We start from the raw sequence: 15,254 nt of genomic DNA on the forward strand, positions 1-15,254 counted from the left end.
TGTTTTTCAAGGCAGACATTTTACTAGGAAGTGGGAAAGGCTGAAGGTAACTGTGACATTTGTTGGCCCAGCCCTTATTCTTCAGTGTAACACCCTGCTATTCCACCTTGCCCTGAGTTAACCCAACCACTGGAGAACAAAGGCAAATGAAAACGGGCCTCTCACTTTTCCTCCACTCCCTTAGACTGTGGTTGGTCCTGAGTTCAGATGCCAGTGCAGAGGACGCCAGCCCCTCGTAAGCCACAGTCTGTGCCGGTCCAATTAGAAGCAGCAGGAGAGGTCCCAAGGCCTCTGTGTTGTTGGGGCAGCAGTGGGGACCCCTGGCTCCACTTGCAGCCCACTGGTGGTTCCTAGGTGGGAACTGGCGCCTCGATCCTCCCAACACCCAAGAGTGTACCCCCTGAGAACTCCACACAGCTCTAGCTCCTTGGCCTATAGAAGTCCTAACAAGGGGCAGAGTGGACACCAAATCCAGAAAGAAAAAAGCTGGGGAAATCTGGGGTCGCCTCACAGGTGACCTGAGATACTCGCAACTGGGTGATGGCCACTGAGTGATGGCCATTGTGTGATAGACACCATGTGATGGTCACTTCGTGAAGGTAACTGCATAATGACCACCATGTGATGAACACTGAGTAATGGCTACTCATTCACAGTCACTGTGTGACGGCCACTGAATGATGGCCGAAACAGCACTTGCTTATCTCGAGGCCAGGTTCTGTGGTGGGAATGGTAAAGGACTTGACATTGACACCAAGACTCAGCTAGCTGGCTCTGAGGGTTCCAGCCTCAGTGACCTCGGGCAAGGATGTTTCCTGTACTCTGAACATGTTTCCTTAGCCTGAAACTCTTCCCAAAGCACTATTCATGGGAACAAAATCATATGTGTGACCATGTCTCTCACTCTAGCTGGCAAAGTCTAGGCATTCAATAAATAAATGCCACTGAGTCGGAAATTTACAGGAGAAAATTAAAAGAACAACTTAATCCAGTTCTGGTGGCACAGGCCTCCAACAAGTAGCCAAAGCAGGAAGATAGTGAGTTCCAGACCTGCCAGGGCTATACAGGGCTATCAGAGCCAGCCTGGGCAACTAAATGAGATCCTGCCTCAAAATAAGAGGTTAAGAGGGCCGGGGGGCCGGGGGGGGGGGGGGGGAGCGTGTAGCTCAGTGGAACAGTGCTTGCCTGACATGTGTGAAGCCCTAGGTTCAGTCCCCAGGACCACAAGAAATAATCACCATCCAGTAGACACTGAGTTCGTAAGTTAGCAATCTGACTAATTGGCTTACACCTAAAGCGTTGAAATGATCACAAGCTGGGAAAGATGCTAGCAGATATCTTCAGAGTGCACTTTTCACACAGTGGAAGGGTTTTCCCGGGAGATGTAGTGGTGTCATCCCATTGATTTCACTGGGTAGCCGGAACATTAGGGTCGACGTCAGAAAGGGCCCCTGGCAATTGGGGCCTGGGCTTCTGAGCTGTGCCCCTCCTTGGGGCTCAGTTCACACAGAGGAGCTACATCCCAGCACCCAGTCTGTACATAGACCCGGCAGGAGCTGTCCAGCCCACCCGGCGGCACAAGGCTCTTAGTGAAGAAAGAGGTTCTCTGCTGAGGAATCTGTTCAGTGCCCCCCCCCCCGGCTCGGTGGCACTCCCACGTGATTCCAGTAGTGTCACTGGGACTGCAAGTCCGTGGAGGTGTTACTGTCACATTGGAGAAAGCACAGCTACAGCGGTTACCTGATTTTCAATTCTCACGTCGATTGGCTCTCTCAAGCAGATTCATTTCCACCACGGAGAAGCAGCTGAGGAAACATGTCCACGGCAAAGAAGGACCTTGTGCTCTTAGAGAAAGCTTAAGGAGAACGGCTAACGTCTGTCACACAGCAGATACATGACGCGGACGTGTCACTGCCTAAATGTGATGAGATACTCCGGGTATGCTTGGTTGTCATAAAACACTACAAATAAACTTGGGTTTGTAACATCATCTGTGACAGTGTCGTACAAGTCAGTGGGATTTTGAGGGTTCCTTGAAGGAGGCACAATCAGTGCCGAGTTCCCGTTTGTGTAGTTCCCAGTGAGAACCCGCACGTAATACATATACTTTTTCCCATTGGCGTCAGGTCTGGAGTATGTGTTGCTGGCAGAATAGGAAGCACTGACAGCAAAATAGGTTCCCTTCCCATAGCAAACGGCTGTAGAGAGAAAAAACGTTTTCAGGTAATTCAGTATAGCATACAGATCAACATGTTAGCCCAATATGTCAACTAATAGAGAAGGAATGCTCAGCTTGAATATTTTGTGTGGATTCTTCATCTTCATCATCATCATCATTAATTTTCCTCCTCAAAGGGGCCGTCAAGCCCTTGGGGTGAAATTGAAATATATTACTGTTTACTGTTAAACTGGCTCGAGTCTGGCCACCAACGATGTGAGGGGCACCGTGAACAGGTGCAGGGTCTCCCAGCCAGCACCCCACTTGGGGCAACTGATTGCATGCCTCCTTACCGTTCTTCCCAGCGTAGCTGCGGTTAAATCCATTGCTGTTGAGCTGTGGAATAGAGCTGGCCTCCGTCCCATGGAAGAGTTGCTTCTCGTTTCCTCCATGGCCATTCTTTTCATCCATAATTTTTTTGTTTGCCTGGTACCTCCTCCAGAGAGCTGGATTCTGGATCCTTTCGATCTATAAATGAACGGTAAAGTATTCTGGAGATGCCAAGTGATAGCAAAAAAGACACCTTCTTTGTCTTTCACAATTAAAAAAATCTGCTCAGGCAAATTCAGGGCCGAGTGATAGCATCCTATGTTCAGAAATTGTTTTAGGACCTGGTAAGACAGCTCAGTGAGGGTATGGTGACCTGAGTTCCATCCCTAAAGTTGAAAGGAGAACACTGACTCCACAAAGTTACACTCTGACTTCTACTGGTGTGAACCCCAGCTTCTCTCTAGCCCCCACAACACACACACACACACACACACACACACACACACAGACAAGGTTCTCTTACGGGGCTGGAGTTAGGTAGGCTGGCTGGCCAGTGAGCCCCAGGGATCCACTTGTGTCTGTCTCGGCAGCTCTGTGGTTACACTGCAGACCAGAAATGGCCTCGAACTCACAGAGATCTGCCTGCCTCTGCCTCCCGAGTGCTGGGATTAAAGGCGTGTGCCACCACTACCTGGCTGGATTTTTTTTCTTTCCTTTTTTTTTCCTTCTTTTTTTTTCTTTCCAGAGCTGAGGACCGAACCCAGGGCCTTGCACTTTCTGGGCAAGCGCTCTACCAATTTTTTTTTTTTTAATGCAGCATCTGGGGATGGAAGTCAGATGCTCATGCTCACAAGGGAAGCAAATTTCCAACTGAGTTATATATAATTTTCCCTCTACTCCAGGTGTGGTGGTGTACTCTGAGTACTAATCCCGGCACTTGGGGGATTGATTGAGGTTGAAGATCATGACTTTGAGGCCAGCCTGGACTACATTGTAAATTCCAGGCCAGCCAGAACTACATGAAAAGATTCTGTCTCAAAAACATCAAAAACTACTGAACACTTAGAAAGAAAAAAGAAAGAAAAAGAAACATCAAAAACTGAAAGATAAAACAGGCAAAATTGGCTCTCTGGTTCAAAGCCTCAGCATTTTCACACATTTTCACATGATTTGGGATTTTTTACATCATTTTCCCTTTTTATTATTTACCTATAACTGTTTCTCATCTTCAACTGTATCTGTTTTATTTTTGTTTACCCTAAATTTTGTCATTTAACTCAGCTTTTCAAACTTTCAATTTTTTATTTTGAAATTTCCAGTCTTTGAATTTAAATTTGTAAAAGGGCGGTTTCTTAGAAAATAGCACATAATTATTTCAGATGTGGTGGTATAGCTCAGTGGTAGGGTACATGCTTAGTCTGTGTGAGTCCCTGGGTTCAATTCCCGGCACCATAGAAAGAAAAATGGAGGAAGGGAGGAAGGGAAGGGAGGAAAATAATCTTAAACTCTGTTCAGCAGATGCATTGTTAGCTCTTGGCCATCGTGTCAGATTTACTCTCCCACCAGTAGCTACCAGAGGATGCAGGGGGGGATGAAGACAAGGATTTGATGAGACAGAATCCCAGACGAAGAGATACAAAATGAAGCAATGAAGTCCAAAAAAAAATTAGTGGAATCACTGATAATAACTGCCAATTCGGAATTCTATACCCAGCAAAAATATCCTTAAATAACAGAAGTGGGGCCAGTGAGATGGCTCAGCAGGTCAAGGTTTCTTCCCTGTAAGCCTCGTGCGTTGAGTACAACCCCAGAACCCATGTGAAGGTGGAAGGAGAGAACTGGCCCCACCAACTTGACTGACTCTGGGTATAAAATATGATAGGAAGTGAAAGTGAGTGTAATTTTTAAGACCTTATTTTTTTTTTTTTTTTTGATTTTTCGAGACAGGGTTTCTCTGTGTAGCTTTGCGCCTTTCCTGGAACTCGCTTTGGAGACCAGGCTGGCCTCGAACTCACAGAGATCCGCCTGCCTCTGCCTCCCGAGTGCTGGGATTAAAGGCGTGCGCCACCACTGCCCGGCTTAAGACCTTATTTTTAATTTTCAATTATGTGTATTTTTGGTTGACAAGTGTGAATCCAGGTGCCCACAAATGCCAGAAGAGGAATAAGTAAAATGAAAATATATTGCCACTGAGCTCAGGGGAAAGCATACTTTCAGGGTGCTGGTCCCGCAGTTTCAGGCTGTCGTAAGCTACTTGTTGTGGGTCTGGAAACCAAACTTGAAACTTGGGGTCCTCTGAGAGAGCAGTACAAAATCTTCACCCCATCGGCCACCTCTATAGACCCATACATGAGTGGGTTTATTCAGGATCTGATATCACTTATTTCTACCACTAAGAAACTCATCTGTAGCTGACTTACCTTCTCTATGACAAAGTTTGCGCAGGTCTGGTTGAACTTGTTTGCCACAATGCTGTATTCAGGATCACTGGTTTGCAGACTGACCACAAACAATTTCTTCTGCCTCATGTCACTCCAATGTGCAGGGATTTCAGCTGCAAAATAAGGATTTGAGGGATCCCGTGTACATTTCCAGTATGCTTTGGCAAAACCTGCCTCCCCTTGTGTTATAGTCTAATAATTCTATCTATACAAGAAATCCCTTATCTTTCTAAAAGGATGTTAAAAATGTACACCATGAACCACTGGTATCAGGATGAGCTAGAAAGCTTGTTCAAAAGAGGGGGATGACTCAAGGCAAGATAGTGCAGTGGTAGATCTCTTGCCTGACACATAGGAGACTCATTTCCCAGAACCCTCCTCCAGAAGAGAAAAGCCACCGATGTATGGAGCTAGGGTTTCCTAGGGATGGCGCCTGTGTCTCCACCTTCTGTTTTGATCTTGCTAAGGTGTGAGAACTGACTACATACTGTAGCTTACCTTCATTTGCTGCAAAGCCTCTGCTCTCATGTAATTGAACAAATTAATTACCCAACCTGTTTTGAATGCTCTCTGTCACTTTGCCGCTGCATGGTTTATACCATTGGGGGAGGGGAGTCTACATGTATGTTCTCCTTTGCCTCACTACATCCTTAACAGGTAGGTGGGTGGATGGCAGGGTTTGTCTGTGACAGGCTGCAGAATACCTCATGTGATATGTCATTCCTCCAGGGTTGCTTAGAGGCTAACAGGTTCATTCACATTGATCCTACAGAAGATGAGTACAGTCTGTGGGAAGCCGAGGGGGGACTCATGTGGTTGGAAGGAATGACTGTCTACACAAGACATACATTCCCTCTCTGAGGCTCAACTCCATCAGGGAACCTGTAGGCTGCTTTCTGACCTGGTGCCCAGGAACCTTTGGCTCAGGGAAGAGAAGACTTGGGAATAGAATGGAGGTCGTCCCATGGTCATCGTTACAGACACAGAGGCAAACTCTAACAAGTCTGTCCTCTCCTTGGCTTTTGAGTTCTTGAGAACCTTGGGCCACTTTGCTTCTGAAACTATTCTTTTTCTACCTCTGCTTCAGACAGCTGTTATTTCCACAGAAGAACTGGGTCCAGAAACCTTGTAAGCTACTGAAACATGGAGCAAATGCAAGGGTAGCTGTTGTTAGTTAAGGTGGTTGTTCTCGGGCTCTTGTGTTTACCTTTGCTATATTCTCCTGGCCATGGTGTATGCTCTGGAAACTCAGGGACCAGGATCTTTAAATTATTCTACTAGGCTTACTTGAATTTATCTACTTTAAAATTTAACACAGCAGAACATGGGTGGCTTATGCCTTTAATCCCAGCATTTGGGAGGCAGAAGCAGGCAAATCTCTGAATCTGAGGCCTGCCTGGTACACCTAGAGTTCTAGGCCAGCCATAGCCACATGGTGAAACACTGTCTCAAAAACAAAACAAAAGAATTCCAGGCCAGCCATGGCTACATAGTGAAATACTGTCTCAAAAACAAAACAAAAACTGTTGTGTTTCTAAAAGAGTGTTAAAACTCAGAGTTGGAGCCATGGTTGACACCCATGAGCATGTACCTTACCTTCAGTTTTTATGTGGCGCTGAACAGTGACACTCTGTCCTTGAGGGCCTGTGGCGGTGTTTGTCTTGAAGTTCACTGTGAAGTCCTGATTATTAATTTTGACGACAATGCTCTTGTGCTTTGCCTTCTGGGCCTCCTCCAACTGCATATTAGCTATTTTGTCAAAACTGCGTGTGATGCCGTTGTCAATGTATTGCCATTCCACAAATTCGAGGACATAGTCTGCCTGGATTTCCTTTTCCTTAACCAACCGAATGCTCTTGATCAGGTCTTCAATCTCATCTCTAGCTTCTACCACATCTCGGCTGATTCCCTCAATTTTCATCAAGGGTTTCTTCTGGTCCAGGTCAATGACAATATTCAGCCTCTTCTGCAGCTCATTCAGTTTCCTGTACTCCTTCTCATCAAAGTCTCTGATGCACTCGTCGTCATTGGTGTAGGAATGCTGCTCTTGGGTAATCAGATTCTGTATCCAGGTGATGGTGCTTTCCACGCTGCCTACATCGCCACCACAGACCTGGAAAACTGCCGACTCCGTTTTCTTCTCCAGAAACAGGGTTTTCTGTTTGGGGGGAGCTTGCTTTGGAAAGCCAAAAAAGGCTAAAGAGAAAATGGAAATTAATTTTTCTTTTATTCCCTTGAACATCAAGGTCAGGAATATGTATTTGATAAAAAGTGAAGGACTCACAGGCAATCTTTGACAGTACAGACGGCTGGGGAGGGGGTGGGGAGCCTTCTCTCTCTTTCATGTTGTCGTAAAAAATGTTCAGAATGTGGGGCTGGAAGATGACAACTTTAACTTTCCTCACAGCCTGCACTGATTTTTTCTGGATAAATTCTTCAATGGCATCCATTATGGCTTTAGCAACCGTATCTGGGTTCTGCTGAGCATTTCCTTTAAAAAAGCACATAAAAAAAAAGAAAAGGTTAAGATCCATCTGCAAAAGGCTGTGACATAAACAAGGAATTCCTGTAGTTGAAAGTTGTCTTGTGTCCCACCCAGTCCTGCAGCCGCTTGGACCCAAGTAAACACACAGAGGCTTTATACTATTTGCAAACTGTATGGCTTAATGGCTAAGGCTTCTTAGTAGCTAGCTCTATCTATTAATCTATGTTTTGCCATATGACTGTGGCATTACCAGTCTGCTGGCATGTTGTTCCTTAGGCTGCAGGCTGGCATCTCTCCCTCTTCTCCTTCCTTTTCTCCCTGTATCTGCTTGGATTTCCCACCTGCCTCTAAGCTGCCTTGCCATAGGCCAATGCAGCTTTAATTATCAGCCAATCAGAGAAACACATATTCATAGCATACAGAAAGCCATCCCACAGCACCAATTCCAGTTGTCACAGGAGAGAAAAAGTCTGATCCCACTTTAATCACTGTAGACTTTTCTAACATAGTTTTGACATCCTAGACACAGTGGGGAGGGGTTTCTGTTCTATGCTGTCCATAGGTCAACACCCCAGGAGAAGACCCTGGAACCCATTCTTTTTTTTTTTTTTTTAAGATTTATTTATATATTATGTATACAGTGTTCTGTCTGCCTGCATATATGCTTGAAGGTCAAAAGAGGGCACCAGATCTCATTACAAACAGTTGTGATCCACCATGTGGTTGCTGGGAATTGAACTCAGGACCTCTGGAAGAGAGCAGTCAGTGCTCTTACCCTCTGAGCCATCTCTCCAGCACCTGAACCCCATTCTAATTTGTGACATTCACATCTATCCTTTTCAACAGATCCTGGCTCCCAGTGTCACTCCTTTCCCATTACAGAGTCCAGGTAACTTTTCCTCCCTTGATTTACTAATGTCCTCAAAAGATCATAAAAGGAAAAACAAATACTAATACATCTTGAAACAACATGGTCCTTACAGAGACAATCTTAGCCTCTGATGGATTTTATGTATGTGTCTGGATTCTCCCAGCTACTTCTGGGGGCCAGATTTAAACTAAGATAATTCTAAGGCACGCAAAACTGTGAGCTACTTGTTACAATCTATAATTCTAGGCATATTAGTCACCCTGAGACTCCAGGATGTCTTTCTTCCCCATACCCTGCATGACTTTAGCTGCCCAGCAGGATTCAAAGCAGCCATTGAGTTGACTCCTGTCTTCAACATGTTCTAGATCTTGTTTCTCAAGCTCTGGAACCCATTGGCTAGGTAAGGTTGTGGAATGTCCCTTTCTAATCATGGGTCAGCCCAAAGTGAAAGGCAGCTGGCAAAGTCACATAACAGGCAATATGAAAGTCTTCTGGGCAAGCTGGTTTGATAGACGGAGAGCCCATTTGGATTATCCCTGTTAATGGTGCCCGCCACTGTGGCAGAAAATTACAGTCAATGCCTTTGACTAACCTTGTAGATAAATTGTGGGGACACAGGTCAATCCTCCTGCCTCCGTCATTCCAGTAGGTGGGAACCACAGGTGCACATAAATGCACCCTGCTCATTCTCTTCCATCAACTTAAAATACCCTTGAGCTTTGCTCATTCCCTAGTGGGCTGGGGCGGGCCCCTTGGAGTGAGGAAACTGTCCACTCCTGGGTGAGAGCTCACCGTCATCACCCAGACCCAGTGAGGACCAAATCCATGGAGGAGTGGACACTTCGGGACTGAGCCTTGGCAGCCTGTGGCTACTAACCTGTGCCAATGGCTGGTAGGCAAATGGATGAGTAATTCCGTTGTTCACATTCTTCCAGAACACAGGAAACTGATCTCTTGACATCATTCCCTCCAACAACATGAATAATACTCTTGCATCTCAGTAACCCACCTTCAGTAACTATATACTCGCTGTTCTGTTGAGCTGTGAAAGATAGACTCAGAGTCAGATGCCGAACCTACTCTTGGAGAAAGCAAGACATCTGATTTGATGAGGAATATTGCATGGATTAAAAGCTCTTGAAATACTATGTTTAGTGAAATTTTGTGGCTTAACTTCTCTGAACTGTGAGATAACTTTCCACTTTTAACTTTCTCTCATGTGGAATTCTTTCATAAAATATATGATCTTAAGATTAATATATTGGTCTCAAAAAGAACAAAAACAAAAAAACAGAAAAGAAAAGATAAATACATTGCCTTCCCAGCCCAAAGCCCTTCCTCAGTTTCTTCATAGCCTTCCATAGTCAATCTTCTACTTACAATCTGGCACCAAGAAGTAGCATTGTTCCTTACCCAGGACAGAACATTCTTTCTCCACGTTTTGTCCTGCACCTTCCAAAATTGCTTTGGAAACTCCTACATGAGAAAATCAAGTGGGTAACTTGACCAGAAAGACAGCCTTCGCATCCCAACACACCCATCATAGAGCAGTCCCATGCCCAGGCATTACTGACAGAGAAGAAAATTTCAAAAATGTTGCCAGTTGTAAGAAAGCCCATTGAAATAACTTTAAAGACATTAATTAACATGAACAAGCCCAGGTTTACAAAACCATTTTGCCTATAGAAACACTTCTTCATAGGATCTACCACACTGATTACTGCCTGAGACAGAATCCATCTCACGGAAGTACCTGATTTCAGAGTAAATGTGTTTGATGTTGAATTGACAATCACATCTGCCACTTCTTTGGTGATGTCCCCGGTGGCCACTTGGAAGAGGATCGGGCCAATATTCATTTCTAGCACTCCTAAAGTGGGGCTGGAAAGACTCCCGTAGAAACCTGCCCAGAAAAAAAAAAAAAAAGCAGAATCAGGCACCGACTCATCAGAAGCAAGAGTGAGGTCGCCACAGGCTGCCCTCTCAATGTACTAGCTGTCTTTTACTTTGGCCCTGGCCCTGGGCTGGGACAGGAGGACTGCTATCCTGGGCAGCACAGCAAATCCTCACTTCAAATCAAAGTTCCAGTGAACCCCAAACAAGACAAACTCAGAAACAGCAAACCACATTTGACAGGGAAGTGTTGGTCTGTATTGTCTCTTAATGTGTCCATGGAAAATAAATGTTAGATTACCCATAGGAGGCAATAGTCTCATCAGTAATTTAAAAATCCCACTATACAGATGATATAATTTGGCCCACCTTTCCCTTTCCCTCCAAGTCCCATGAACAGTCTTTTATACTCACATGTATGGAATATAATTTAATATGGTCCATAGTTTATAGACTTATCAGAAAAATGATCACCATCATCCTTTACCTGTCATTGAACAGTTACTAACAAGAAGTCACTGGTCAAGTTAAAAACTTTACTGAACCTTGTGTATCTTCATCCGTGGCACTAGAATTTCCATTACTCCTTTTTTCAAATTCATCTGAAAATGCCTGGAAATACAAACACAGTTTTAGCTATTATACTCCCTCCTCGACGAATGAGTTTGCTTCACTGGCTTTTGATTCTGTATGCACACATGCAGTGAAATGCAAAATAAAGCCTCGGTGTCGGGCTTTGAGTGAAATGTTTCAGCAAAGCCTTGGCTGTGTTTGGCTTAATTGGTAGAGGCTGAGAAATTGTTTTGAGAGTGTTTGAACCTTGAAGAAATGTTGTCTCTCTGGAGACTCTGCACTTGCCTGCTACGTGAGAGCTTGAAGGTGCACTGACCTTGGTCCTAAGACACTCCTGGCAACCTAGAGTTCTTCCTTTTGATTATGGCTTTCCACGATGTGTGGGTTGCCTGCTCTCACAGGCAGCGAAAGCAAGATGATTTCGGTACCTGGAACCTTTCCCAGCCCCTATTAACTTTGTATGTTTGTATAAAGTAACTGAGTGTCCGTCTATTCCAAGAAAGCTGAACACCTCTGCTCCTTTGGAAAATGAAAGCCTAACATCTTGGTGAGCTTCTCTCTCTACTGTGGCATCTACGACCAACATCAAACAATACTTACACACACACACAATTGGAAAATAATGACCCTCAAACAGTAGTATTTAATTTACTTCTATATTTTTAAGATTATAAAAATATACATATCACTGGTTGATGGTGGTGTACACCTTTAATCCCAGCACTTGGGAGGCAGAGGCAGGTGGCACTCTGAGTTTGAGGCCAGCCTGGGCTACAGAGTCAGTTCTAGGACAGCCATGTCTTGAAAAACTGAGGAGAGAAAAAGAGAGAGAGAGACAGAGAGAGAGAGAGACAGAGAGAGAGAGAAACATTTCCCAAATAGAGATTGGGAGACTCAAGTCTATGTAACAAGATTCACAGATAGACATTGTGTCTGTCCACACAGAAATTCATATCTCACAATAATCTCAGCAACTCCACCTCCAGTTCAGGTTACTTTGTGTATATACATCTAAACTTCCAAAGTAATTATAATTTCTAGAAAGGAAAGTATGTGCTATACACAGTGCCCACATCACCTTCCACAATTCATGCCACAGGGAAGTTATTAAAAACTCTTAACAGCTGGGCAAGTGGATGCATACCTATAACTCCATTATTCTGGAAGCTGATGCAGGAGGATTGCCATGAGTGTGAACAATCTAGGCTACTTAGCTAGATCCTATCTAAATGCACAAGCAACCAAACAAACCCAAGCTAAAGGACTTAGGGGGGGCGGTTGGCTGCCTGATTAGAATATGGGTTCCATATGCCTGCTTCCATGAATTTATAGGTAGTGCCTAGGTCTAGACAATAATGAAGTATGACCTAAAAATTCCAACAGTCCAATCAACGGGCATCTGTGGGCTGCTATTTTTATTGTGACATTGTGGAAACTTTTCAAACATCAAGGTCATGTCCTCTACTGGATTATAAAGACATGGAAACCAGAAACCAGGCCTTGGAGTCAGGCTATATCACCAGAGCTGATGTGCAGTAAAATGTGGGCTGAGTGACACACTGTGACCAACAGCGATTGTAGTATCTCTGGTCCAAGTGTCCTAGTCACATGAGGACATGTTCAAGCCACATCCCTCACTCACAATTAATGACATTCCCAGAAATGGAAGCTGGAATCGCCTGCATCCCATTCTGGAATTTTCAGATGGATAATGCCATCACTGTGCTGTTATATTACGTATTAACATTTCTATGTCCATATGAGAGGCAACCCCGTAGGTTGAAAAAATAATAATGAGTATTACAATGTGTGAGCCTTTCTTCTCTGATTCTGATTCGGACAAAAAGATGTAAAGCTGGAGAGGCATTCATGAGACAGCTGTAAACTTACAAATTAACTCTATAATTGATCAAATCAAAAGAATGACTGCCATTTCAAGATATGTTTTAGTAGTAAGGTTATGTTCAAAATAAATTGGTGAATTGTTTAGAGATAGAATCGTGCATCAACCTTACATGAGGGGAAAGGAAATAAGGGGGGAGAGATCAAACACCCGGGAACAGAGCAATAGCAGTTGAGGCTGAATAACAGATACAGAACTTCATTAGGCTGGTTCATGTACTTTTGTGTGTGTTTGAAACTTTCCTGAAGGTTTTTTTTTCTGTATCTAATTTTTCTTCAAATTCGTCATGCTACATATAACCAGCCAACACACTCTTCTGTGTTGAAAATACATGAAATAAACATCCTATTAGACCAAGAAGACTTAGAAGAACACAGGTTCCAAACTGCAGTTGGCAAAGTAACCAGAAGCAAGCCGAGCCAGTACCTGAATGTTTTCGAGGTCTTTCGGGTACAGCAGAAACTGGACTTCCTGTAAAGTTTTCAGGTGGCTCCTGCTACTAAATCTGAGCACTTCTGAAATTATTAATTTAGCAAATTCGGGTTTAGGAAACCCCAGATTTCCTGTTCCTATTGCTGGAAATCCAATTGATTGCAGAGACAGTGACTCGGCGGTCTTCAAGCAGTCTCTGATGATGTTCTTCATGATCTGAAAAGCACAAAGCACTTCCTTAAATGTCTTGTTTAGAAATGGGAGGCCCTGAAAAAATGAGCACTCAGCAGCTTTTCCTGGGAGCACTGTCCACTCCATTGACCGGGAGCACTGTCCACCCTTTTCTGCTTTCCACAAAAGTTAACAGCGTCTGAAGAGGGAAACTAAGGAGAAGACAAGAGGAAGGGAGTGTGAGACACCCAAGAGCACAGCCTCACTCCACCATGAAGAGGGAAAGCGGCAGCTGTCTATCACCATCCCCCCACTTCAAGCCCTCCCCTTGCTTTTCCTCAATAAATGTTATATATTCCCCTAACCCTTCCCTGACTGTCAATAACTGCTGAGCACAGTAACTAACTTACATTATTAACTATGACCTACAAGAAGTCATCTACAACCGAAAAGAAATGGCCACAGGATGGGACCTGCCAAACTCAGGATGCTGTCACAGAGAAGCAGCAGACAGGGACTAGCTGGGGTGTGCTGTAAGAGGAGTCCAGAAAGCTACCCCATTTCCTGGAAGATATAAAGCTGGGTCCTACCTTCACTGACCATGCACTGTTGTTGTGTTTCCACTGTGGAATCACCACATGAAATATGCGGCGGCAGCTCAGATTACAGCCACTGGTTTGTAGAATTGTGCCCTCACTGACAGAGACCCCTTGTCCTGCTTCGTTCAGTTCCTCCTGGAGTTCTGGCCCAGCCTTGTCCAGTAAGGCCTGAGAAAGGGGTCCTCTGTTGAGTGCAAGATCCATGGGAATGGAGTTGACGATGACATGAGTCTTAAAGACAAAAACCAAAGATTCTTTTCAAATTCTTAATAAAGGCATTCATCAACCATGACTATATTTGAGTCACTGAGCTTGGCACAAGGAAGACAATAGTTGCTCATATACATTTCATAATCAATGTTCAGAGATACAAAACTCATAAAAGTCGGAGTGGAAACAATTCAAATGTCCATCGGCTAATGGTTGGGAAGATTAAATGTATATTCATCTAACAAGACATTATGCAGCCACTGAGGGATGAAATGCTGACATGAGTTATGACACGAACGACCCCTTAAAGCATTCCTCTCAGTGAAAGAAACCAGTCCCAGGAGATCACAAATACATTATTTCATTTATATGAAACTTCAAGAACAAATGAATCTGTAGATAGAGACAGACACACATCTTTCATCACAGCACTCAGGAGGCAGAGGCAGGTGGATCTCTGTGAGTTCAAAGCCAGCCTGGGCTACATTGCTAGTCCCAGGATAACCAGAGCTATGTAGTAAGACCCTGTCTCAAAAAGAAAATTTAAAAAACAGAAAAAAACAACAGAGTAAATTAGATGTTATCTGGAATTAGGAAGGTGGGGTGATCAGGTAGATAAAATAAGAGTGCTTGCTAATGGGCACAAATTTCTTTCTGGTGGGATAAAGTGCACTAAAGTTAGATTGCAGATATGGTTGTATGATTGTGGTTACACACAGACACACACACACTCATGTTCACACTACAAGAATTGTCTCTACACAAGTCCCAACACCAAGACCTTCCATGTGTATTTTTAGTGAATATATGCGCCCAATTGATGCATATAAAAAACCATTGATGCGCCCAATTAAAGTGGGTATTGTGAGTTACATAACACTATTCCGAGATTTTAGGAAGGACCATTAATTACAAGACTGTTAAAATGATTTTTAGCTTTTCTCAGCATAGCCTGTGGGAATATGCTACAGCAATATGTCCACATTAAAAGTTTCAGTTGTGGGGCTGGGGAGATGGCTCAGTGGTTAAGAGCACTGGCTGCTCTTCCAGAGGACCCAGGTTCAATCCCCAGCACCCACATGGCAGCTCACAAATGTCTGTAACTCCAGTTCCAGGGGATCTAACATCCTCATACAGACATACATGCAGGCAAAACACCAATGCACATAAAATAAAAATAAATAAGAT

At 44.1% G+C, this 15,254-nt stretch overlaps 1 protein-coding gene across 1 annotated transcript in view; it reads right to left on the bottom strand.

The window, feature by feature from the left end:
* LOC102918645 (protein mono-ADP-ribosyltransferase PARP14) overlaps nucleotides 1-15,254 on the bottom strand; it is a 34,995-nt gene continuing 19,741 nt past the window's right edge. The window contains exons 7-17 of the mRNA XM_006974565.4: nucleotides 13,848-14,087; nucleotides 13,081-13,302; nucleotides 10,724-10,790; nucleotides 10,039-10,188; nucleotides 9,699-9,761; nucleotides 9,163-9,327; nucleotides 7,214-7,420; nucleotides 6,526-7,125; nucleotides 4,909-5,042; nucleotides 2,512-2,686; nucleotides 1-2,198 (exon numbers count right to left, since the gene is read on the bottom strand). Coding sequence (XP_006974627.1) covers nucleotides 1,909-2,198; nucleotides 2,512-2,686; nucleotides 4,909-5,042; nucleotides 6,526-7,125; nucleotides 7,214-7,420; nucleotides 9,163-9,327; nucleotides 9,699-9,761; nucleotides 10,039-10,188; nucleotides 10,724-10,790; nucleotides 13,081-13,302; nucleotides 13,848-14,087 — 2,313 coding nt within the window. The 3' untranslated portion in view covers nucleotides 1-1,908. The remainder of the gene's footprint in view (nucleotides 2,199-2,511; nucleotides 2,687-4,908; nucleotides 5,043-6,525; nucleotides 7,126-7,213; nucleotides 7,421-9,162; nucleotides 9,328-9,698; nucleotides 9,762-10,038; nucleotides 10,189-10,723; nucleotides 10,791-13,080; nucleotides 13,303-13,847; nucleotides 14,088-15,254) is intronic.

Source organism: Peromyscus maniculatus, chromosome 12, assembly GCF_049852395.1.
Source record: "Peromyscus maniculatus bairdii isolate BWxNUB_F1_BW_parent chromosome 12, HU_Pman_BW_mat_3.1, whole genome shotgun sequence".
Taxonomy (NCBI): domain Eukaryota; kingdom Metazoa; phylum Chordata; class Mammalia; order Rodentia; family Cricetidae; genus Peromyscus; species Peromyscus maniculatus.